At 44.3% G+C, this 26389-nt stretch overlaps 2 protein-coding genes across 2 annotated transcripts; both read left to right on the top strand.

Annotated features, from left to right (window-relative positions):
- Positions 1 to 1824: 1824 nt before the first annotated feature.
- On the top strand, positions 1825 to 7999 carry LOC123401626 (extra-large guanine nucleotide-binding protein 3-like). The gene is made up of 9 exons (XM_045095462.1): positions 1825 to 3006; positions 3103 to 3240; positions 5056 to 5160; positions 5268 to 5450; positions 5826 to 6003; positions 6081 to 6325; positions 6674 to 6846; positions 6938 to 7126; positions 7221 to 7999. Exons 1-9 carry the CDS (start codon positions 2056 to 2058, stop codon positions 7606 to 7608), a joined length of 2550 nt encoding a protein of 849 aa, XP_044951397.1. The 5' UTR covers positions 1825 to 2055; the 3' UTR covers positions 7609 to 7999.
- A 1888-nt stretch (positions 8000 to 9887) lies between these two features.
- Positions 9888 to 13447, top strand: LOC123401396. The gene is made up of 5 exons (XM_045095185.1): positions 9888 to 10149; positions 10257 to 10578; positions 10751 to 11889; positions 12521 to 12590; positions 13143 to 13447. Exons 2-4 carry the CDS (start codon positions 10436 to 10438, stop codon positions 12568 to 12570), a joined length of 1332 nt encoding a protein of 443 aa, XP_044951120.1. The 5' UTR covers positions 9888 to 10149; positions 10257 to 10435; the 3' UTR covers positions 12571 to 12590; positions 13143 to 13447.
- Positions 13448 to 26389: the final 12942 nt, after the last annotated feature.

Genomic DNA, 26389 nt, shown 5'->3' with positions numbered 1-26389 from the left:
ATTATTACCTTAGAAACCACATTATAGAAGATAATGATTCATAAGGGGGTGTATTTCTATGAATAAATTTTGTGTACGTTGGATGAAACATAAACTAATTTTTTCATAGAAAAATATATGCTTTTAGATAGCATGTTATTAGATGGCTATATTCTTTCTATTTTCATTATATGAAATAAGATAGTTAAAAATCAATGAACTCTTTCATACATGAATGGTTACCTTAAGCGTACATTTGTTGGCCTCATTTCAGAAGAATGTGAAGTTGCCTATAAAAATATTATATTTATTTATGAATACATGGATTTGAACATGCAGTCTAACTATCTCCGAATCTTCATGTAAATATCATTGTTAGCCCTTTATGAAAGACATAAGCAAAACACCATTTGTTCGTTATATGTTGGGAGTATTATATTGAAGAAAACCACATTGTGTTTAATTTTTTTCTAATCATACAATTTCTTACTCATAAATAATCACATTCTAGGAAAAGTAGCAAGGACGCATATATTATCAAGCTTGACACCTTATATCATTTTTATTTTCTGAGAGGAGGAAGTTGCTAAAGAGTGCATCTTACTCAAGCAAATGAATCCATGGTAATAGTTGATGGTACACCAACTAAATTTTAGTTAAGCGACATCGCAACTTAAGAAACTGCAAATAACAAAAGACCATAACTTATACAGAGCTAATGTCGTAAAAAATCATGGCAAGAAATATGTAATAAGTCAGATTGCATTATATGCACATGCAAGAATATGTATACAATTAATTTTATTTACTCTATAGGGGAATATTTTATCGAAAAGGGCTTTCGTCCCGCTTTATAAATAAAACAAACCGCCAGACCAATACAAACGACATAGGTTCAACACACCCAAGTTCAGCACACCCACAAACACACATAAGTAGCACAAGACACCAGCAAAGGATTTCGCTGAGGGCACAACTCAACAAGCCCTAAGAAATATAAACACGCACACCCACACCCAACAACGGGGAACATGATGCGCAAGCCACAACAGGCTAATCTGGTTCTGGAGGAGGAGGTGGTGGAAGCGGGGGGGCACCATAGGGGAATATTTTAGAGAGCCCGGTCATTTTCATCCTAAATTTTTCAGCAGGTCAGATTGGAATGCCATACCGACTGCACAAATTAAAACCAACTGAATAATTGTTGATCCATGGCCTTGTGCTGATAGACCTGATGGACATTTCTATTGAAAGGATGTTTTCTTCATTCAAATGCTTCTACTCCTTTGTTTATGTAGGCGAGACAACATACTTTATCATGGATCCTGCATCGACAATCCTAGCCACTGTGTGCCATCGCATATGGATACTGACTTCTTTTGTAGGGGATCGATGAGAGAAAGGAGCAAATGAGGCATGTGAATTTATGGGTCAATAACAGTGTATGACTTGAATAGACATCTATGAAATGTCATGCACCCATGATTTAACGTACGTCTAGTTTATTGTGATATGGAATCTGGACCTGTGATGGTGTACAGTGAAGGATATTTTCCTTTCAAATCAGAAAATAACTTATATACTAGTATTAACTAAGTACGAAAACAGTCATGCTGAAGTTGATTTTTCCTTGGGTTTTCGTGATGGAGATGTTCTGAGATGTGTTTGTGAGAGATATGTTAAAGAATTACTGTACTTATTTGTTGACAGTTGGGAGACTGAGAGACAAGATGAGGGAGCCGATGATGCCCCTCTGCATACAGAAAAATTTACCGGTTGGAGTAAAAGTAGAAACTGAAGCCGACCTCATTTTCAGATCCATTTTCCAGTTATTCACATGTTGCAGCACGAGTATGACCAAAAAAAAAAAAGTCGATTCCTCCAGTCCACAGCGCAGCAGCAGCAGCAGCGAGCAGCAACTCCTCCTCCACCTTTCCTCTTCCTCTCGCCACCACCTACCCGACCCCAATCCTCGCCCCCTCCGCCGCGCCGCGCCCCCGTATCAAGCATTGGGGGTTTTTGACGGGCAAAGGCGCGAGCTTTTAGCGCTCCGGCGCCGTCCAGATCCGCCGCGCCATGGCGGAGGCGGAGGCGGCGGACGGCGGCAGCTGGCAGGAGATGATGCGGCGGATCCTGCCCCCCGGCGCCCCCGTCCCGGAGGAGGCGCCCAACCTCGACTACTCCATCGCGCTCGTCTACGACGGCCCGCCGGTGCCCTACGACCTCCCCAGGGTCGACCCGGTGGAGATCCCCACGGCGGAGCCTGCGTCGGGACCCCACACCCGAGGGCTCCCCGTGGCGCCGGTGGTCGACCCGGTCCGCCTCCCCGTGTCCCGGATCGCCCGGTGCGGGGAGCCCGCCAGGCAGGGCGGCGACGGCAGCTCGGGCTCCGTCAACTCGGTGCTGCAGAACGAGGAGTTCGACGACGAGGACGACGACTCCCGGTCGCGGTCGCACGGCTCGGCGCAGAGCTCGCCGGGCCCGGGGAGCCGGGACGGGAGGAGGGCCCCCGTGGTGACCTTCGGGTTCACGCCGGACAGCAAGTGCGGCGGGAGCGGCGACGACATGTCGGAGCAGTACGTGGCCGTCACCAAGCAGGAGAAGAGGCGCCGCCGGAGGCGGATGGCGTGCAACCGGTGTGGGAAGAGGAAATGGGAGAGCAAGGAGGCCTGCATCGTCTGCGACGCCAGGTACTGCGGCTACTGCGTGCTGAGGATGATGGGGTCGATGCCCGAAGGCCGCAAGTGCGTCACCTGCATCGGGGAGCCCATCGACGAGTCCAAGAGGTCCAAGCTTGGGAAGAGCTCGAGGACACTCGCACGTTTGCTCAGCCCACTGGAAGTAAGGCAGATTTTGAAAGCTGAGAAAGAGTGCCAAGCAAACCAGCTTCGGCCCGAGCAACTTATCGTGAACGGCTGCCCGTTGAGGCCAGAGGAGCTGACCGACTTGCTTAGTTGCTCGCGGCCACCTCAGAAGCTCAAGCCTGGTAGATATTGGTACGACAAGGAGTCGGGCTTATGGGGAAAGGTATATATAATCAGTAACCACTAGGAGCTCAGCTTATGTATATGTTGAACTCAACTTTGTGCTTATGTATAAAATCCTCGCATTTTCATATCACAGGAAGGACAAAAGCCAGACAGGATTGTTAGCTCTAACCTCAATTTCACGGGGAAGCTTCATGCCAAGGCTAGCAGCGGTAACACCCAGGTTTATATAAACGGAAGGGAAATTACAAAGAGTGAGCTGAAAATTCTCAAGGTAATAAAAATACTTCCATTTCTATTACCCCAGCTAACATCTTCTCTCACCGTTCGGCAAATATTTATTTATTTATTCGTCTAGGTTGCTTATAGATATAGTGCTTTTATGGGAAATCCCGAGGATTTAGGTGCGGCACAACTGTTGAGCCCCTTCTGGCCTGGCTATAAGGATATAAGGACTCACTGCCCTACGAAATGATAATTTAGTGTCTGAACTCTTATCTATGCTTTCAATAGCATTTATTTTCCGTTACAGCTGTGTTTACTTACGCATCCTTTTTCTTCAAGGCTAATAATGCGATCCACGCAATCATTACGGATGTATCAGATTCCGACAAGAAAAAGGAACAACCAGTTTGTTCGTTAAATTTTCAGTTTGTCATGTGACACGATAAATGCCTTATCCATTTTAAGACTTCCCAGTTCACCACAAATTAGGATTTCCCATAAATGTAACGGTTTTGTCATTCTGTAGAGCGCTCTATTAAATATTTATTCATGAATGGAATTCCCTGCTGTAGCGTCCTTGGATACGCGGTCATGATCTGAAGAGTCCCTGCACCCGCAGAGGCAAGCAATGTGCCTTTGAAGGACTCTTTCCTCACATCATTTGGATCTAAGAACCCACTGCATTCAGAAGGAATAAATTAGTGTCTGAACTCCTATCTATGCTTTGGAATAGCATTTATTTTCTGTTACAGCTGTGTTTACTTAAGCATGCTTTCCTTCAAGTCTAATAATGAGATCCATGCGATCATTACTAGGATATATCAAATTCCGACAAGAAAAAGGGTCAACCAGTTTGTTTCGTTAAATCTACTAATGAGATCCATGTGACAGGACAACTGCCATATCCCTTTATAAGACTTCCTAGTTCACGACAAATTAGGGTTTCCCCATAAGTGCAATGGTTTTGTCGTTCTGTAGAGCACTCTGTTAAATATTAATTCATGAATGGAAGTTCCCTGCTGTAGCTAGCACCAGTAACCGGCACTAGCACCGTATGCTCTGTTTTAGCTCAGCACCCTTTTGCCCTAGCTATACTTAGTCTTTGGACTCTTATCTATGCTTTACAATACCATTTATTTTCGGTTATAGCTGCGTTTACTTGAGTATCCTTTCTTCAAGCTAATAATGAGGCATTAACGTAGACAACTAAGGAAGTCACAGGATCAGTCAATAAAGCAAGTGATGACAGATAGTAAATTGTTTTGTATGCACCAGTGTGATTTGATACCCTGAGACCGTAGCTATTTTTTCACGTAAAGCGCAAACGATCTGATACCCTGAGACGTTAGCGCATTAGTTTGAATCTCAATATATTATATTGGTTCGCTTGAAATACCATACATTTTGCCATTAGTTTCCAGAAATTGTAATTATATACTCTGTTGTTTTAACGGCAATCACCCCAAAGTCAAATATCCAGGTAATCATTACTAAGGATATAAGTACCAAATTCTGACAAGAAAAAAGAACAACCAATTTGTTTCATTAAATTGTCATGTGACACGATGACTGCCATATCCGTTTTAAGACTTCCCAGTTCACGACAAATTAGGACTTATTTCTTTCATAAATGCAATGGTTTTGTCATTCTGTTGAGCGTTCTATTAAATACTAATTGATGAATGGAAGTTCTCTGCTGTAGCTAGGACCAGTAACCGACACTACCACCTTATGCTCTGTTTTAGCCCAGCGGTCTTGGATACACGCCCATGATTTAAAGAGCCCCTGTACCTGCGGAAGCAAGCGACGTGCCTTGGAAGAGGTCTTTTCTCACATACTCACATCATTCGCATCATGCTTTCAGGTTGCAAATGTTCAGTGTCCACGTGATACACATTTCTGGGTTTACGACGATGGTCGTTATGAGGAAGAAGGACAGAACAACATCAAAGGAAAAATATGGGAGTCAGTAAGTATCTTAGTTATAATAGAATTCCAGCCTGTTGTTATTTCCTTGAAAGCTTAAGCTAGGTGTGATTATTTCTAACGGTATTTTCCTTTTCTTTTTATGACCAGGCCTTGACACGTTTTGCATGTGCCTTGTTCTCACTTCCGGTGCCTCCTGGGGACTCTAATGGAACCAAGGACGAAATTCCCTTTGTACCAAGAACTGTCCCTGATTATTTGGATCAGAAAAGAATCCAAAAACTGTTGCTTCTTGGACCACCTAGTGCTGGTACAAGCACTATATTTAAGCAGGTCTGATCTGATTTCACACCACTTATGCCTAGAATTACTCGCAATCTGACCCTGTAACTATGTGATAGAGCAGCCTCTTGAAAGTCATTAGTGATTACTTGTAGCAGAAATGACCCATCTGTATTATCTGATCCCTTGCACAAACCTAAACTCGGCTATACCTGAGATGGGCTCTGATGTTCGTATAGCGCAATCACAAGGATTATTTTTGTAGGCATAAAACTTGTTTTTTTACAGAGTTTTCATGAGTCATGGTTCATTCTGTAGAGTTGTGTTGTCTCTACCATGCAGTGGTGTACATAGTTACAGGTTATAAATTATAACCTCTGCTATTTCCTGCATGTTTCATGCTGATACTTGTCTTCTGTGTATCAGGCTAAGTACCTTTATGGAACAAGGTTCACCCAAGATGAACTTGATGCTATCAAATTAATGATCCAAAGTAATATGTTCAAGTATCTTGGAATTTTGCTAGAAGGCCGTGAGCGTTTTGAGGAAGAGGCTTTATCTAAATTGGATCAAACAATCCCGGAGGATGAAGCAGCACAAAAAGGTAACCTTGTCAAGCCATTTGCCCCTGTTTGTTTCTTCAGGCGCATATGCTCTATACTTAACTGTTCTTTTATGCAGATGAAAATAAAGCCAATGGTGCAGATTCGTGTATATACTCGATAAATGCAAGGCTGAAGAAATTCTCCGATTGGCTTTTGGATATCATAGCAATGGGCGATCTAGATGCATTCTTCCCTGCCGCAACGCGTGAATATGCTCCATTTGTCGATGAGATGTGGAAGGATCCTGCCATACAAGCAACATATAAAAGAAAGGATGAGTTGCATTTCCTCCCTGATGTTGCTGAGTACTTCTTGAGCAGGGTATGAATTCAGAGCTTTGGAATCAAACTTATTTTCACCTTATACAATAAGATGAACTCGTAGCATTTAACTGAATTTCATTAGATTATCGTTTTCGGTTACAGCAATTGACGACTTCCAGAACATATGCTAATCTTATATATTCAGTGTTGCCGATTTGAAACATTCTTGTGTTAAATCCATCTTCTAAGGATCTCGAATTTCCGTTCTAGATTGATAATTTTGCATTGATGTTGGACTGTTAACATAAGATTTTCATTATTTTCATGTTCTAGTTTTGGACCGTGTATAGTTTTTCTGTTTTCAAGTTATTCAACTCGTTTCTCAATACATGGCATATTCTTGCAGGCTATTGAGGTATCAAGCAATGAGTATGAACCTTCAGAGAAAGATGTGATCTTTGCTGAAGGCGTAACCCAGGGGAATGGGCTATCTTTCATCGAGTTCACCCTTGATGATCGCAGCCCCATGTCTGAACCTTACATCGACAACCCAGAGGCGCATTCTCAGCCTCTAACCAAGTAATTAATCTCTTACCCTCCTTCATGCATTGTGCAAGAATCGTGTAGACCGTGCACACGTACTCAAATCTTAATATGTGTTGCTCCTCAGATTTCAGCTGATCAGAGTAAGCGCCAAGGGCATGAATGATGGCTGCAAGTGGGTGGAAATGTTTGAGGATGTTCGCATGGTGATATTCTGCGTAGCGCTCAGTGACTATGACCTAGTGGGCCCACCTGTGAACGGCAATCTTCAGAACAAGATGATGCAAAGCAAGGAGCTATTTGAGGCTACTATCAGGTATGCGAAACTTTTTCCACTACTCTTGGTGCTGGTATCATGGTCTTCACAATGGAAATTTCGTCATTTCGATTTGTAACTTATGTTGGAGCAGGCAACCATGCTTTTGCGACACGCCATTCGTGCTGGTGCTCAACAAGTACGACCTGTTCGAGGAGAAGATCAGCCGCGCCCCGCTGACGGCGTGCGAGTGGTTCGGCGACTTCTCGCCGGTGCGGACGCAGAGCAACAACCAGTCCCTCGCCCAGCAGGCGTACTACTACGTGGCGATGAAGTTCAAGGAGGCGTACAACGACCACACGGGGCGGAAGCTGTTTGTGTGGCAGGCGCGCGGCCGCGACCGGCAGACGGTGGACGAGGCCTTCAAGTACATCCGGGAGGTGCTCAAGTGGGAGGAAGAGAAGGACGACAACTACTACCAGGAGGAGTCCTTCTACAGCACCACCGAGATGAGCTCCTCCCCCTTCATCAGAGCCGAATGAGCACTGCTGCCCCGTCGACGGCTGGCGAAGGCCGGCTCCGACCAATGACGCTCCGTTTTTTCCGCCAGTCGGTTCCGTTTCGCGCCGTACAAAAAATCATTCATTGATTGTTGGTCTGTAAAAAGTTTTTCATGTGATGGATGGGATGTTTTTCATGTCTTTGTCTTGGTTCTTGAGATAGAGACGAAGCATGATTGATCCGCTGGTGTGTATGTAGTATTAACGGTTTCTTTCTAGTCAGTGCACAGATTGACCGGCACCAATTGATTAATTTCGTTCTGAGACTGCTGCTGTTGGAGTATGTATGTATTCATTTTGGGGAAGTAGACAGCAAACAAAGACATGGCCCTGATGATAATAAACAATAAAAAGAAAAGAGTTTGCTCTGGCAGCAGTATGCATTTGTTTCTTTTTGTTCAGCTGAGGAAAGCATTAAGCAACACACTTTTTTTTGTTGGCTTGGTTTTTGCCTCTAACCTTGATATTACTCCTTCCGTCCCACAATATAAGAGCGTTTTTTTTACACCGGAGTTTATCTTTATGTGTTTTTGATATACATGGATGGTATTTACAATGAATATAGAAGGATGGTATGTACGACGAATTATCTTGCTAAAAGGGACTGCCTATTAACAATGTTGCTTTTGTAAAGAGGAGGCGGCCATCTGGACATTCTTTAGAACTCATGATCCTGTTACAGTAATCTAGTGTCGCTAGTTGTTTTTGGATTTGCTCTTTTCTTCAATCAATCAAAAAGGTCATGTGGTTGCGCACCTTGTCCAACGACGAGCTAAATCCTAACTCCTTGGACGCGGGGGTCTAGAACCATCGGATATATGACCACAAATGCGTCCCCGTTCCTTGTGGACACACCATTAGTGGTTTGGTTGCCGATTAACCTTTGTTGTTGGTGGCTCGGAATCATTGTTAAACCTTTTTAGTTGTTGAAAAGGTCTAGGATCAACCACCCTTCTCCTCCCATTCTTCCTCACTCCACCCCTCATTGCTCCAATCAAAACACCTTGTAATAGACCTTGTGAAAGTAGACTTGTTTCATTTGCCGCGATGCTAAAATTCTACATCTCCACCTTAAAAAGACTGGAGCCTAGTGAAATTTATTCATTTTTTTCGTATGTAGTCTTTTTATGAGCTCTTTTACTGTACCCTGTCACCAATATGAGCCGTCCATTCTCGGAATTCAATGATGATGATCGATCTATACTGCTTAATTGGGCTAGTCCCATCGTCAACAGTATCGATGACACCGTCCGCTCTGCGCGCAGCGGTATATGTGATGTGAGGGTAATTTAAGAAGAGAGAAAGGATTAGCCCTCCTCGCGTTTAAGCCCACCCGGCCGTTTTCTTCCTTCTTTCAGCACGGACGTACGCAAACACCAATCGGCTTGGATTCCGACGGCCACCTCGTTGCCTCCCCGATTATTGGTCGTGTTCGTGGTTTGACGTTGCTACGTCCCTAAATTCCGGCGGCACTACCAGCCATATTCGTGGTGTCGCACGCACCGGCAACGTCATCCTCGACGAGGCCTCCTCCCCGTCCTCTTCCGCCGACCGCTGTTGCATCTCGTCTTCATACGCATCCCCTTCCACGACATGCTCATGTATCAGGCGCTCGGCAGTATGCCCTGTCCGATCCCAACGAGCGCCTGTTATTTGGCAACCCCTGGTTAGGGAAATTAGATGTAGTGCCTATTTCAGAAGCTGTCAATGAAAGGACTCTATAGATGAACAAACAAAAAAAAGATAAGTGATGAACCACCATGGTACCAAAGACAAATAACGTGTAAATTTTTAGCGAGATCCAGCCTGTACTGACGGACGTAGACGTGCGTGAGAGGATGATCCGCGCCACGCCGGGAGGCACGGCTGGAGGTGTGAGGACACCGCGGTGAAGCCGAGGAGTGCCTGACAGTCTAGGCCAAGCGTGCAGGCGAAGGGTTGTGGCAGGAGCACGCCGGGATGATGAGTTCAACTACGGCTCAGGTTGCAGAACGAACAGAGGGACCGCGATTGTTGATGGGTTGACGTTACAATGCAAAACAGAAAATGATGACCATACTACCCTTACGAAATCAACGGTGGACAATTGTATACTGCTCCATCTGATCTGTAACAGTACAGGGTACCATAAAAATGCTCTTAATAAAATCTATATAAAAACTTACAAGAGTATTCAGAAACGGAGGGAGTATTTAGAAGGTGCCTAAGTTAGTGCCAGTGAGTAGAGTAGAGTATCACATTACCACACCAAGTGGGAAAGACGTTGATACCCTTGTACGCACCGTACACAGCAACCATTTGGAAGGGCAAGAAAGGAAAAGAAAGGGAGTCTCAGCCCGTGCGCCGACCACATCCGGCGCCGGCGGCCGCCGCTCCCATCCCCTTCGGCGCCGCATCCCGTATCAGACAAGCCCTCGACCTCCTCCGCAGAGATCCTACGGTCCTGCCCCTGGCTAGCTAGCCAGCTCCTCCCGGCGACCGACGGCGGCGCTCCGGCACGGCTCCTCTCCTCCGGGAGCAACGGTGAGCGCCCCTAAATCCTCTTGCTTTCTTTCCAAAGGGAGATCCTGCTACCCGATTCCAGTTCGGTCTGCATTCCTTGCTGATCCTCTTCCTCCCTTCGCCATTAGGAGGGGAGGAACCCTGGCCAGCTCGCCATCGCCTGAGGGAGGGGATCTCGACTCGGACCGCCCAAGAGTACGTGCCGCCATTGGTCAAATTTAGCAGCTTAGACTTTAGATAGTGATGTGCGTTCCTGCGAGCAAAGTGAAGCCTAGATCTTGTAGCTGATGGATTCGGCTGAGCTTGGATGGGCCATGTTATAGCTTACGGACAGTCTTCGTACCAACTCAGCTCAGATCTCCCTTCATTCTTGCCTCAAAAAAAGAAGAACAAGACAAGGTGTGTTGGTAGCTGGATGATGGATCCCGCTGAGGTTCCCCAAGGCCAAGGGTAAGGTTCCCCATCCAATTTCCTCTCCCTCTTCTTTTTTGAACAGTACACTACTTACATTGTGTATGCTACGCCATGATGGATGGTGCGTGTGCATATGTGTGTTTGATCCTGGCAGCCGCCCTGATTTGCGTAAGTGTGTCGATTGATCTGATTTCCTTTTTTGTGCCAGCTCGCCGCGTGTGGACGGCAGGAGGCTGCGGCGTTTCGTGCTCAAAGGTGCCGGCTCCGTGTCCACGGTGCTCGGCGATGACAACCTCCTGATCGAGATCCTCGTCCGTCTCCCTCCGAAGCCGTCCTCCCTGCCCCGCGCGTCTGCCGTATGCAAGCGCTGGGGCAGCATCCTCTCCGACCCCGTGTTCCGCAAGCGCTTCCGCAAGCACCACCAGAAGCCTCCTCTGCTCGGCTTCTTCTCAAGGCATGTTGGCGCAGATTCACTCTTCACTCCCCTGCTAGACCCGCCGGACCGCACCCCCGCCGAGCGATTCGCCGTGCCGCAGGAATCAGACTGGGACTTCATGGGCTGCCGCCACGGCCTCGCTGTCCTGATCAGCCAGCCGCGGCGTGAGATCGTCGTGTGGGAGCCCCTAACTGGACAACAGCGCCACGTGCCTTTTCCAAAGGGGCTCGACAACTACGCCAAATGTTTGTACTGGCACAGCACTTTGCTGTGTGTTGACGCCGAAGATGGACATGTGCATGGCGATTGCTTCTCAAGTCCATTCAAATTAGTTTTGATCTGCGCCTGCCGCACCCGTGCATTTGGTGTTGTCTATGACTCGGCGTCTGGTTTTTGGGGAAATATTATCTCGATAGTGACTACAGGTCCGATGCTGTCAAGGCCCGGCGTCCTCATTGGGAGTGCAGTTTACTGGTTGATTCAAGAAGGTGATGTCCTTGCGTTTGATATTGAAAGACAGAGCCTTAGTATTGTCAAGAAGCCGACAGATGTCCATGGTTCCCACTTCATGCGTTTTCAGCCCTTAAGGACAGATGATGGCGCCCTTGGCATGGCTGTTATTCAACTGTCAAAACAGAACATTCAGTTATGGGCAAGCAAATCTAACTCTGATGGTGTTGTCTCATGGGTGCTACAGAAAACGGTTCAACTGGACGAGCGTTTTCCACGATCCCCGCACGTGAACGTACTGCTCATGCGAGGGTATGACGAGGACACAAATACCATCTTTCTTTCTTCGGATTCAGGTGACTTCACGCTGCAGCTTGAGACGATGCAGTTCACAAATATTGGTAGAGGAGATCCTTGGAGTTTCAGAATATATTATCCCTATACCAGTTTCTATACTACAGGTAAATACCTTGTTTCTGAATTGCATATGTAACAAAGTCCAGTCACTTTTGCTGAGTTCCATTCTAATTACTTTTGGTACATTCTGCTGCAATATGACCAGTGTGCTTGAGGGTTGACTAAATATTTGATAGCAAATTGAGTAGTTCGTTTCTTTGCCAGGGTGATGGTAGTTATGATATTTTTCAACCATTGTTTATTACTATAACTAGAGTTATTGCTGCCTAGTCATCACTATATGCGTAAAGCTAATCCTATCAGTATGTGCTTATATATTGACCTAATTTGTGAAATGGTTGTTCGGTTGGCACATTTGAGAACTCAAAGCATGTTCTATTCATTCACTCAATATCTTTACTTGTAAAGTAATTATTTGACTAGCACATAATAGTACTAATTAATGTACATTCTACGAGTCAACTTTCTCAAGTTGAGCATCTTTGTTTTCACCCATTTGACATAACTAGAGCAAATTCGTCCAGGATATTTTTAGATGGGCAAATCTTCTATGAATATCTAAACTGCCATAAGCCTGTAACATGCCCTTCATTACTTGATAATTTTGTATTATTTATTCTCCCTTGCACATGGCAATATATGTGACTTCATTTATTGGGTATCTTCTGCTTGTAGTCAGGCGCGTTGCTGCTGGAGATGGTGGAGCTGAACATGTGAACGGGTGATGTCTCTGTTGGTTGAACAGGTGATGTAATTTATCTTTTTTTCTCTGTGTATATACCTTTGTTTGGTAATTAATAAGATGATGTGTGATCTCTTGTTTGAGGTATCTGCACCATGAATCTGGTAAATCTCTAAATGGTACTTCTTTGTATTCCATAAAAGCATACCGGTGAGGTAGATGTGACCTTTCTAATTTGTAGTTCATGAAGCTCTCGTATGTACTTGATACATAAGTAAATCTGGAATGACTTGATAATTAGGAAGATTAGTATTTGACTCTGATGCAGGCATTGAGCAATGATCTTTTAGTTTGTAGTGCGATCAACGTTAGCTAGTTGAAGGTGTGTGCAGTAGGTAACACAAACCACAAATTAGTTGCTAGGCTGATTTTAGTTTTTCCTAATGATGATGGTGAGAAGGTTCATCTTTGGATATTGTTGTACATGTCGGGCGGGTAAATGAGTTGATGTTGATTGTTGCAATCATGCACAGTTGTGAGATAAACTTTCATCGGCTTTTCAGCGACCATGTCTTCTCAAATTGGTTTGGACTGATGATAGTGATTGCTGTGCAGGCGTCGGAAGTTCTCTTCGAGCTGCTGAGACACGGAAATGGCTAATCTGCCATAAGATCTACCGCCTTTGTTTGTTGTGGCCATTGGTACGGCCAGTGCTGAAATTAATAACACTCTTTCTAGTATGCTGGCCGTTGTATGCCATGGCCATCTTGTACCGTTGTATGCCATTGTTCCATCTTGTACCGTTGTATGCCATGGCCTGTGAAGTGGACATGTAGTATTTCGTTGTGTAATTTTGCTAACTCGTTTGTACTAACATTTCATAATATCTGTAGCAGTAGTAGTCAAGTGTTAGTGGTTTAGCACTTAGTGACTTTGCTAGCTGCTTAGGAATCTTCCAGTTAATTTGTTTGCATCGATTGAAGAGAAGTTGGTCCAGCATCGTCTCAGATGGTTTGGGCATATTCAACGGAGGCCATCGGAAGCGCCGGTGCATAGCGAACGGATAAAGCATGCTGAGAATGTTAAGAGGGGTCGTGGTAGACCAAACTTGACATGGAAGGAGTCCGTTAAGAGAGACCTGAAGGTTTGGAATATCGACAAAGACTTAGCCATGTATAGGGGTGCGTGGAAGTTAGCTATCCACGTTTCAGAGCCATGACTTGGTTTCGAGATCTTATGGGTTTCAACTCTAGCCTACCCCAACTTGTTTGGGACTGAAAGGCTTGGTTGTTGTGTTGTGTGTTGTGTTGTGTTGTGTTGGTCAGGCAAAGCTTAACAACTGGATCATTTTTTCTTTTGCATTTTCTGCGTGCATCTTTTGATACCGTTTACGTATTTTGACTTTGGATTTCTGTTGCTGATCACATCTTCAGGGATTTCTGCTGCTGATGATCAAAGTGAAGCCTAGTATTGTTCAACTGCTGCTGTGGCCAAACCCGGAATAAGCTATTGGTTGCTTCATTGTCTATGTTAACCAAACGTACATACTCCCTGCCTAAAGAAATATAAGAGCGCTTAGATTTCTTTACGGAGGGAGTACATTCCATTCAGACATTTATTTTCACTTTGTTTATTAGCCATCCATGCAAAAGAAAATAAAAGACACCACAAAGTGGTTTTTATGAGCAGAATTAAGGTGAAACTGGTATTATGAATACATTTTTTATATATTTAGAACAGAGAAGCTATGAGCACTTGGGCTGGATTTGGATGGGCCAATATTACAGCTGTCCCCTCACTCTCCTCAGACAGCCCCCCCCCCCCCCCCCCCCCCCCGCCGCCGCCGCCGCCGCCCTAAGAGACTTCATGGGCTGATCAACTACAAGTATTTAGGTAGTACAATTGTCCATGCTATGTGAGTAATATTCAAATGATGAGCCTCCTCAAATAAGCTTTAGGTCTTCATTAGCAAACAAATTGGATGCACCCCCATTAGTTTTATTGAAGAGCTTACCTTAGCTCATATGTGCATCCGTTACATGACAATCCCTATTCCTCGCATCATATCTATCATTTGGCTTTCTCTCGCATATGGTTGTCATCATTGATGTGAGCCTTTCGCACATTTTTGTCTTCCTTCCCCACCATCATTCTCTTTGCCATCCTAAGTGCCAACATATCTTGCTTACGCTCATCCATTGCATGAGTGTTCAAAGTCGAAAGGGAGAGGATCATTTTGAGTTCTCAATTTAAAAAATATTTTATGCTCTAAACCCATCTCCCACTTCTTGCACGCAAACACCATTTGGAGACATTCGAGTCACGGACAGCGAGAGCTCTTGCACCTTATGTTCTTACTTTGCTAATTTCAATACTAGATATAGACTCTTGCTTGTTATTGTCTTGACTTGAATTGTACATCTCACTTGCTTTACTTTGAAGTTCTTATATGTGTGTTAGCATGTCACCACAGAAATTATTGTGTTATCATTTATCTACTCGAGGACGAGCAGAAATTAAACTTGGGGATGTTGATATGTCCCAAACGTATCTATAATTTCTGCTTGTTTCATGATCTTTTGGGTGACATTGTTACATGTTTTGCTACACTTTTATATCATTTTACACATATTTGGACTAACCTACTAACTCAGTGCACCCAGTGTCAGTTTCTGTCCGCTGATGTCTATTTTGCAGGGGCTTTTACCCAATTTTATGAAGACCAAAAAATCCCAAGAAAAATATATAAAAAATCAGCGTAACTGAAGCTTCCAGGTCACCGAAAATGGGCCAGAGGGGGTCCAGGGGCCTCCCAGGCGACCTGTGGGCGCGGCATGGCCCTAGGCCACGCCGAGAGGCCGCCTGGGTGGGGCCCGTGCCCTTCGGTGCCCTCCTTTCGTCTATATTTACTCCTTCGGGGGAAAACCCTTCCATCACATCCAGAATCATGGATTTCTCCATCGTTCCGCCGCCGCAGCGCTTCCGAGATCGAGAGCGTCATGAGACCTCTTCCCGGCACCCTGACGGAGGGAGGATTGACCTCTGGGAGCTTCTCCATCCATATGGACGCTTCCCGGACGTGCCGTGAGTAGTCCTCCTTGGACCATGAGTCCATGACCAGTAGCTATGTGATATCTTCTCTCCAATCTTGTGTTTCAATGGTTAGTCCTTGTGAGCTGCCCTACATGATCAAGGCATCTATCTAATTCTCTTGCTATTGCTATGCTCGGTTTGTTGGGATCCAATGGATTATGAGATTATGTTCAGATTGTTATGAGTTATATATTTGATTATCCTTTTATATTATGTTCCTTAATGATTCATGCATGTTCTCCGTTGCTATCTATTACTTTATCCGAGTAGTAGATTGTAACTCCAAGAGGGAGCGTTATGCATGATTGTGGGTTCATGCCCCTCAATGTCTAGATTGAGTGACAGAAACATGAGACTAGGGGATGTGCTGTTGCCATCAGGGATAAAACAACGGTGCTTGTGATCACGGTTGCAAGGATTATTTACCTTACGCATAGTTCGTTAATGTAGTTGTCCATTGCTTTAAGTTTACACTTTGGGTGGGGCTCGCAACTTAATAACATCGGGATGTTCTGGATAGGTATTTCAAGGTGGATGATTAGTAAGTAGATGTTGATGAATAAACGGTCTACTTGTCTTGACGTACTGCTCATTACTATTGAGTCTCTAACTTTCAATAGCATAATTAGCATTGCGATGCGTTCATAATTCTGTCAATTGTCCAACTGTAATTTGTTTACCCAAGCATAGTTGTTTATCGTCTTTTGGAAGAGAGACATCACTAGCGAACATCATGTGACTCCGGTCCATACCATTATCATTGTTTACACATCCATTATTTACTGCTTTCATTTACTTTTTCGTTGCAATCACTATTACTATTCCCGCTTGTGTTTTGATCCTTTGCAAACTAAAAGGCCAGAGAGATTGACAACCTCTATGTACTCGTTGGAAGCAAAGTTATTTGTTGTATGTGCAGTCCACGTCTTCTGCTAGACAGGGGCAGCGAACACCTATTTGTTGATCCTAAGAGTCCTCCTGGTTCGATAAACCTTACAATCTCAGTGTGAGGGAAAACTTGCTGCTGACTACATATCAACCTTTCACTTGAGTTAACCAACTAGGAACGAGAAGTATATACATCATCTCGTCATCACCAGCCTCCCGAGCTCTTTCCTCGGCCATATACCCAGGACCATAAGAGCTCACTAGTCCATCTTTTGATTCCCCTAGCAACAATTTCAAATATTTTCGTCTAGCCGAGCGGATCCCATCTTGGTCCACCGCCGGCCGATGAAACTTCACCGCCGGCTGCCGTTTCTTCTTTTGCACAACCTTGGTTCAAGAGCTGGGAATGAAATCTGCCAGCGTAAGTTCTAGGAGACGTACCTTTGGCAGGGGAACTCGCCATGGGCAAACCGTCGACGCCGCCGTTCGTCGATGTACGATTCATCACAGAATCTCTACTTGATCCATAGACTGTAGGCCAGACCTCGCCGGATTGTTCGTGGGAACCACCGTTTCGACCAGCTCCGCCACTTCCTCCTCCGAATAACTGACCGCTAGCAATTCGCAAAGCATGTCGGATGGTGTCGGCGAAGCCATGGCCGGCGATCCTCCGGACGCATCTTTGTCGTCGCCGTCTTCCGCATCCCATCCATCCACTAGCGCCTAGAACCGACCTCCGATGCAGTCGTCGTTAGCCGTTCGAGCCGCAGCGATTGCCGGGATCGCCCGCCCCATCGCCCCTTCTACCGCCCTCGCATGTACCGCTATCATGGCCTTCGCCGGGATCGTTTCCCGCAATAGAGAGCCGGTCCCAGCACCTGTGCCGGCCGGGTTGCAGCAAAAAGCGTTGGCACCGCCGCTGTGGCAACATGACCATCGACAGTGGATAGCTGCCATTGTCCCCGGTTGAAGCACTGGGCTGGGTGGTTCCAGCATTTGAGTTGCCGGTTGCAGGAAAAAAAAAAACTGCTCTTTGCCCCCGATTTTGGTTGTAGCAAAAAACAAGTGCGGTTCTAACTCCGCCTTCTCTGTTCTCTGGTTCCAGGAAAAAATGTTTGTTCCAGCATCGCTGTCCATTTACCAGGGGTGCATCTCGTCACCCATGGAAGCTCGTTGGTACAACACGAGGGTTGCATCGAGTGGTGGAGCCAGGATTTGGATATGACTGCTGATGGAGTAGGGGGCAAATACATACGTGCTTCCTCATATCAGTCAAATATACACTGCATACTTCAAATTTCATCAATCGTTGGGGGAGGAGGCAGGCCCCTGCTCGGCCCTGTCTCCGCCCCTGATTGCATCTTGTTGTCATGCTTCCATGGTGGATGGCCGTAGCAGGAAGGAGGGATGTGAGAGTTGATCGCCGGGCATGACAGCCGGGGAGAGAGGTTGGACCGAGCATGGCGACAAAAACCGCCGGCGGCTGTGGGGGTGCAGCAGCAGGGAGGAGGATATGGTAGAGGAAGGAGAAATGACGAAAAGTTAAGGTTGATCGCATCGCCGGTCAGCCGTATATAAATGTTTCCCTAGAAAATTCACTCTGGCACCCATCCCTGGATATCGGACGTGTCCAACTAGGATTAGGTTTTCTAGCTGTCTCGGTCATGTAATAGCTAACCCAGCCTTCTATATATACATGTACCAGGCCTTTAATCTAATATAACAAGCAGAAAAGGAAAAGATAAAAGAAATAAACGAGTCCTTTGGCTACCAACAAACTCTTCGTCGTGATCAGGCTTTCGTTCGAAGTTACGAACGTTCCGGCGAGAAGGATCATCCGCTCCTGCTATTGCTTAGGAGTCGGGACACGAGAATGAAGTCATCTCATCATCTGTTCTTGATGGCTTGCATCCCTGCATCAGGTCTCAATGAAGAACAGAAGCCCATAGCGAGCAGGGAGGGTCTAAAGGCAAGGAAAGTTGAAGCCATCTCGGTATCTCCCGATCTTGGATTTTCTTAAGTGTTGTTTAACCGCATCAAGCATCGATAACCTGCAGGCGATCCCGTGGGGCTCACTGTGAGTTCTAATTCCTATCTGCTACTTACTCTTGCTAAAATCTTGTATCTAAGTTTATTCTTTTCATTTATTATAGGCATCAAAGGAACGAGGCTTTTCTTAATTGAAGTTATCAAAGTCCTATATGTGCATTGCCATGACACAACAAAGACTTATTGATTTGGCCACAATAACAAAGACTTACTGATTTTACCATAATAACAAGGACTTACTTATTTGGCCACAATTTTATCTATAAGGGGAAGATTGATCATGAGGATGTTACTGAAGATTTTATTTCAAGAGACATCAAAAGTATGATGTTATTTAAGTGAAGAGTACACAACCAATAACATGTACGACTCTTGATATTTCCCATTGCTATGTACGACATTACCATCTTTATAATATTATAGTTATATTCATGTAGTTTTTCTTAGTGAGGTGGGACCCATTATTGAGTTTGGCACATGGCCTCAGATTTTCCCGGCCCGGCCCTGCTCGCATTGTTTGTGCTCTGCTGTTATTTAAAATTTTATGCACATTGACTCCTCTTCTGCTGCTGCATCTGAACTTACAGCTGCTACATGTATATTTTGTGCATTAAACAACATTCCTTCATCATCTATATGATATAGTTTGGGCTCTCCAATTTCTTCTAAAGGGATGTGTTGCTCAATAATATTGGAACTGGCGTTTATATTTGCATCTTTGAGAGTACTAGCCCTAACAACTGTCACATTCAATATCTCTTGTATTCTGCAATGATATGTCTAGAATTTCCTCTTGTTTGTCATCATCTATTTCTTCCATTCCTTCTATCCCTAGCCTAGGATCCTTGACATAGTACATATAATCTCTAAAACCATATCCTCCAGTCTCCATCACTGTTACTAGGTTGTAAAAGGTGAAGTCTGACATCATTAGAGTTCTCTCAAATATTGACTCTGACATGAAAATGCATCCTCAATTCTCAAACCTCATCATCCAGGCTGCAAAGAAAAAAAAATACATAGCAGTGGAATATAAGTGCTTAGATAAAGTAGAATAAAACAAATGAGCAGTGCAAAGGATTACATTACACTAATACAATGCCTTGGTTAATTATAAAGCAGATGAACCGAACCTAGTTTGACACAGTCCGGATGGATTAGTTTGGTTAACTATAAAGTGCTTTGGTTAATCATGAAGCACCTAATTTGGTATAAATTAACAACATCTAATTATAAAGCACCTAAAATTAACAATACCTAAAATGACACTCAAACAACTCCTAAAATCAACTAAATCATCTAGGGCAGCATCTGACATGAGTATTCCATCTGACAACAATATGAACCCTAACCCTAGTAACGAAAGGAAATGGGAAGGGGAAGGGATCTCACCGTACGTCGCCAAAGGATGACGCGATGTGGTGGCTTCTTGTTGGGTTGGCCTTCATCGCCGCGGCGAATGCTCTCGCCGACCGGTATTCCACCGAATACTGCGGGTCCTCCTCCTCTTCCTTCGTCGCCTTGCTAGGGTTGGAGCTCCCGCAAAGCTCGTCTGGCTTCGGATCCACAACGCCCGTGCCACTGCCGCGTGGGGCACTGCCGCCAGCAACGCCTGGTTTCGCCGGAATAGGCATGTCCGCAGTGCAAGGTGGGCGGGAGCTAGGGGGAGCGAGCATGGAGGGGGGAGAAGGGGAAATGGAGATGTTGAAAGAAACAGACCGATCCGCAGTCTCACAGCTGTCGGGGAGTGCCATGTAGGCAAGAAACGGGCCCGATCCGCCGATCGGTGGTTTTTGCAAAATCATTACGAGAGACGTGGTGTTTTCTGCAAAGAAGATATAACATAGTGTTTTTCGCAAACCTAGTCTTCAAAGTGATGGTTTGATGCGATTTATCCAGTTCAATCATGATATGTTTCTACCGAGTACCAGGACGGAGGTAGTATGATTTTTTGCACTTTGAGCTCGCTGAGTGGCAAATCATTCATGCACCTTCCTAATCACACGCCTCAGCTTTCAGACCGACACTACCTTTTGGGTCCATACATACTTGCAACTGTGCGGTGGAGCCCACATGTCGTTCTGTGAGCCGATTAATTTGACCTTTGCTTGCTCGCTTTCCGGCCGTCCACACACATGGGTGGATGTCTTTGCCTCGAAACTCATGTTTTGCTCCTGAGCTTGGGATAAATAATAAACTTGAAAATGAATGATTTTTTTTTAAATCTGAACTTTTTTGGGTGCAACCATCGATAAAAGTTTTCAATGCTTGTAAAATTTAATCAAAAAATGATATTGGTAGAAGTCATGAAAAAAAATCAGTACTCCAAAATATTATCGAAAATAGCAGTCTTGGAGCATCAATTTTGTTATTTTTGCTACGACTTTTTAAAATGTTATTTTTTGACAAAATTTTGTGAGCACTGAGAACTTCTGTCAATGTTTGCATAATTTTTATTAGAATTTTTTAAATATTTTTCGATGGTATTGTTCCCCCTAGATCATTTGAGCTCGGGCTCAAAAACATCACGCCCGGCTCGGAAAGTCATGTTCTGCTCTCGAGCTCATTTGAGATCACAGTTCATCCTAGGTACTGTTCACCATAGCTCCGTTGCCTTTGATTGTTTTCTTTTCCGCCTTTTCTAATGTGATTATAAATCGAGATCACAGTTCGATATATGTGGCCTGCAACTCTATCCCCATGAGGCTTTGTTTGGTTGAGGTGGACTTAAAGAGGATAATCCCTTGCCAATTCTCTTTAAATCCCCTTGGGAGGAGGATTATAACCGAACAAGGCCTGATGGGCGAGCTAACATGTGCTCGAACCAAGAACCATAAGTTTGCCTATACTCATTAATACTTCATCTTTTCACAAATATAAGAAGTTTTGAATATTTAAGTGTCAACTAGATAGAAACTGAATTGAGTGAACGGACACAATAAAATACATCTATATACATTGAAATTTTTTTGAACGTCTTATAATGATGAACAGAGGGCGTAACACAGACATTGCAATATCAAAGTAGGTTACTGAGAGCCGAAAATCTATTTTGGCTCCAGGGAGCACATGCTTCCGCATACCAAAAATGGATTTCACAAATGTCATTCATCTTTTTGAAAAAAATAGATGTGTTCATTGTCACACTCAAATAGTGCATGCAAATTTTCAGGGAAAAAACTTATGCATTTTGACAAGTGCAAAAAACAAAACAAAAAACAAGTTGAACGCCAAATGTTACCTTAAAATGTTACACTTAATTTTATTCTTTGAGCAAATAAGCAATGCTATTCCATATGGCATCAAAATTGCCAGGCACACTTGCAGCAATAATATGAACATATTTGAAGAATTTCATTATTTTTAAAATGCATTTACTGTTTATTTTAAGTTTAATATTAATTAGGGAGCATATGCTCCCTAGAGCCAAAAATCCTCGTCCACAAGGAGCAGGATAGCTAACTAGGATATATTGCAATACCACAGAAATATTAATTATCTAATTTAATCATCATCCTTCATAAGGGGATGTGGGTTGGTGGCTTGGGAGAAGACTCTCAATAGTTGCCGCCTCTCCTGCCCTTCCGAGGAGTTGTTGGAGGACGCCGACGGGCAAAGCCCCGTCACGTGGTGCGGTGGGCCTAGGCGGCGCCACATAGCTAATGGAGCTTGGACATTGGGCAACGACCATGGGTGCTCTAGGTGGTTGTCGTACTGTTGTGTTGTGCGGGTGGCATGATTGGACATGTGCGATGATGGGTCTTCTACGCCAAATCTGGCAACAACGACTCAGGGGCTGTTCGGCGATGCAGCGCGGAGTGACAACCACAGGAACAATGTGAGGATGTGCGATGGCAGTGGGTTGGGTACGGTGGGTATACGCTTTGCAACGGATATGGAGTTTTCACCGTGTCTCGTCCGGTTGCCCATGATAGCTTTCGCCACAGGATTTCTAGAGGATGTGCGCGTGATATGGCTCCCATTGATGCTCGGTTGTCCGTGTTTTCATGATAATTTTGTGATCGCGCGCACGGATTTCATCACTTGGTGATACACATGCAAAGGATATGCTGGAGAGCTACTATTTTTTTCCTTTTTCGATGTAATTATAAATTAAGACCATAGTTAGATCTTGTTCAAATCATAAATTAAGACCATAGTTAGATCTTGTTCAAAAAATACATAAATATACTAGTGGATGATGTACCGATTAATTTTAGTAAAGCCACCCATGATGAAACCGTAGAGGTCTTGACTAGAACAACCTTACACGAGTTGAAATTGGTAGCATAGAATGAATTCTGTCAAATGCCACCATAAAGGGTGAAGTAAAGCATCTATTTAATGAGTGCAAGTTTGTTCTTGCAGTGTGGTCTATTATTCAAGTAGCTTGTAACTTCTACCTTCACATAATGTGCGTACTATTTTTGGTAGCTGGTTGTGGGGGTTGATAATAAATTTTCTTTACATATCATCATGGGGGCGGCGGCCTTTTGTTGGGCTTTCCACACATGGTGCGGTTTTAAAAAAATGTGTTTAATCTCATGTACATGTTATTCATGCATGTACACATTGCATCATATTTGGTATATCTTGTAAAGGCCATAGGGCAGGGACCATCTTACGATGACGTCTTACCGGTTGGAGAGTACAACCAGGAAAGTTTTCGCCCAACATGAATGTTGGTGTGTTGTTTCTTTGTTATTCATGTAAAACGATGTTCCCAACACTTTTTATTTATTTATTGGTTGTGTCATCTTGTTATGCAGAGGCCAGGTATAGAGTCATTACAACATTATCCGTTTCATATAACATTAGAATGAAAATACCCTATATCGGGAAAACTCCACCCCTATACTGAATAGGTAAAAACCTATCGTGTGCGGACACCTGCCTGAGCGAACAACCATAAGATTCCATATTTTCCCCCATTACACACTATTGCAATATCAAAGAGGGTTTATTTTTGCGGGAGTATGTCAACTAAGTTACTGAGAGATAGCTAGGTTATATATGATATATGATACACAATGTAGTAGAGTCGTGGCCAGAATGAGCAAATGTTGGATGTTATTTTCTCTACCGAATTGACCACCAGCAGTGTATGGATGTGAACTTACGTGACGCATCTGAAGACGAATCAGCCGAGGTTTTGTTGCTATTCACCGTCCATGGGCAAAAGATGATGATGCACACATTGGTGTTAGGAGGAATTAAGGATGGCGAAATCAAGGATCAGAGAAAAGAGGGGTCACCTCACTTTTCCAACACATGCATACACACACACTGGACCTCTACTGTTCATGCTTTTCTTCCTGTGATTTGAGTGATGACTGACTGATGAGATGAGTGAGCTGAGCACCACACACACACACACACACATTCTGCAGGGGCTACAGTCAAGCGTCCTCCTCCCATGCATGCATAGGTCTCCATGCAAACAACCAACAAACCAGCTGAGAATGAGGGGGGTGAAGAGGGAAAAGAGAATAACTAGTTATTACCTAGAGATAGATAGGTCAGCTCTCTTCCAATCCATCCATCCAGAGCCCACTGCCCATGCACACCATGCATGCATGCATGCATGCAGGCAGGCAGAGGCAGGCCACCATGACATGATGAGTCAGTCCATCATATGGTAATCATTCTCATATAATTGAGCTAGTGAGTGAGTGAGTGAGTGCAGGGGCAGGTGCACAGTCTTACAGACATCTCACACACCCTCTTGCCTGTGTCACTGGTTGGGTCAATGTCAGACGCAGACAGATGGTAGAGGTCCCAACTGCATCTGCATCTGCATACACTGCGCGCGCGCGCACACACACACACACACACACACACACATGCACACACACACACACACACACACACACACACACACACACACATGTACATACACATATATCTACACCCCAAAGCTTTTTAAAGCTGAAACGGGCTAGGCACAGCAGTGATTCAATTGAAAGCTCCCATGATCAGTGAGGAAAAGCAAAGGGGGCCTCTTCTTCCTTTTATCACTCAGCTGCTGTCACCTGGGTCTAGCCGGCCAGCCGCTAATGGCTAATGACCTACCTTTTTCACCTTCATCACACTAGCACTACTAGTACTACTACCATATATCCAAGTGAAAACCCCATGCACATTTGCTTTGCTTTGTTTTGCTTTCTCTGCTTTTCTTAGCTAGCTAGGTTTGACCCTTCCCACTACTCATTGCTGTCTTTCCGCCGGCCGGCTCTACCTCGTGGCACAAACGGTGTATCCTTTTCTGCCTTTCCTATATAACTTACCTATCAAGGGTGTGGGCATGCATGTTTACGTGTTTCCCTTTTCTCCATGCCCGTACAAATGGTTAGTGTATGATGATGTTTCTTATGTAGGGTATAAATGGTCAATGGCTCAATGGAGATGGAGGCCCTACTCGAACTATCTCGACATCCTTGCAAGTTTTCTCATTGTTAAGATCTTATATGCTGATGAATGGGTGCAACATTAAGGAAAAGAGAGGAGGATTAGGATGACAAAAATGACGGTAATAAGGGTGAGACAAATTAAGGTGGTCAATGACAATTAAAGGAGTCTCCATTTTTATTTTTTACTATAGAGGTATATAACTTTGTTTTTTTTTTTGGGTAGAGGACACATACCAAGACATCTTAGCTAGATATGAGTAGCGAACACTGGAAAAATAAACCTCTTGGCATTTGTGGTAAGCTATATAAAAAACAATGAACACTGGCAAAATATATAAAAACAACCAACAAATGTTACAAGAACCTAAAAAACTTCAACGACTTAATGACTTTTGAATATCACGGTGCAGGCCCACTCCTAGAGAAAGGAAAACGACAACATCTACGAAACTTTGACGACGACGCGTCCCAAGCTTGTCGGTGTCTGAATTTGCACCACCACTCCCGAAGAGTCCGATGAATCACGCCTATTGAACCATCTTGCACACAAAGCAACATGAAGGTCCATCCTCAATGGGATCGCCGGTTTGCTAAAACTTATAGCATACCTCAACAGACCAAAGGAAACTTATTGCTCTGTGCCAATCATCTTGCACACCAAGCAACATGAAGATCATCCTCAACTAACTGTCAATGTTACCAAAACTGACATCATATATATGCCTCTACCGACCAACTGAAACCCTATGAAATGAGCAAGTCACAGGAAAAAAAATGATTCGAGCTAGCGTCGCCAAAACCACATGAGATAAGCGTTGGACATGCCCGCACAAGCTAGTCGTTGGCATCAGAGCAAACACGTCGGAACTAGAAAGAGGCTAGAGGAACTTATTATGTTTCCATAATGCCATTGACTTAGTATCATGCTAAGGTATAAGTATGACAATGTTTATTTAAATGGAAAACTTATGAATTTTCACCGCAAGACATTTTCTCCAAAGGAAACTGATACAGTAGATTAGGAAAGTAAAGTAATTAATCCTGCCCTGTTTTCTTGGAAAAGTTTGCACGTACAGATTCAACCAATGCTAGTACAGCAGCTACACACTGCACAAGAGAGGCAAAGGCAAATTGAGCCATCGACCTCTTCTTTTTTGGCTTTCCTTTCCTCGATGTGAACTTTCTTTGCAGGACACGCTTACCGATTAATTCCATGAAAACCAGGCACTGTATCTGTATGTACGTCCAGATCTCATCCAAACTTTTCTCTCTTTTTTGCTTTTCGGCTTTAGTTAATTAGTGACTTGCACGTGGATGAATCTCTTCTTCCTTTTTTCCTTTCCTAGCTTTATGTGGCAGTGAAAAAAGATGGATGAACACCCCTCTCTCCCTCTAGATCTATCTCCATGCACAAACTTTAAA

Source organism: Hordeum vulgare, chromosome 6H, assembly GCF_904849725.1.
Source record: "Hordeum vulgare subsp. vulgare chromosome 6H, MorexV3_pseudomolecules_assembly, whole genome shotgun sequence".
NCBI classification, from domain to species: domain Eukaryota; kingdom Viridiplantae; phylum Streptophyta; class Magnoliopsida; order Poales; family Poaceae; genus Hordeum; species Hordeum vulgare.
This window is presented reverse-complemented; position numbering and strand designations above follow the sequence as displayed.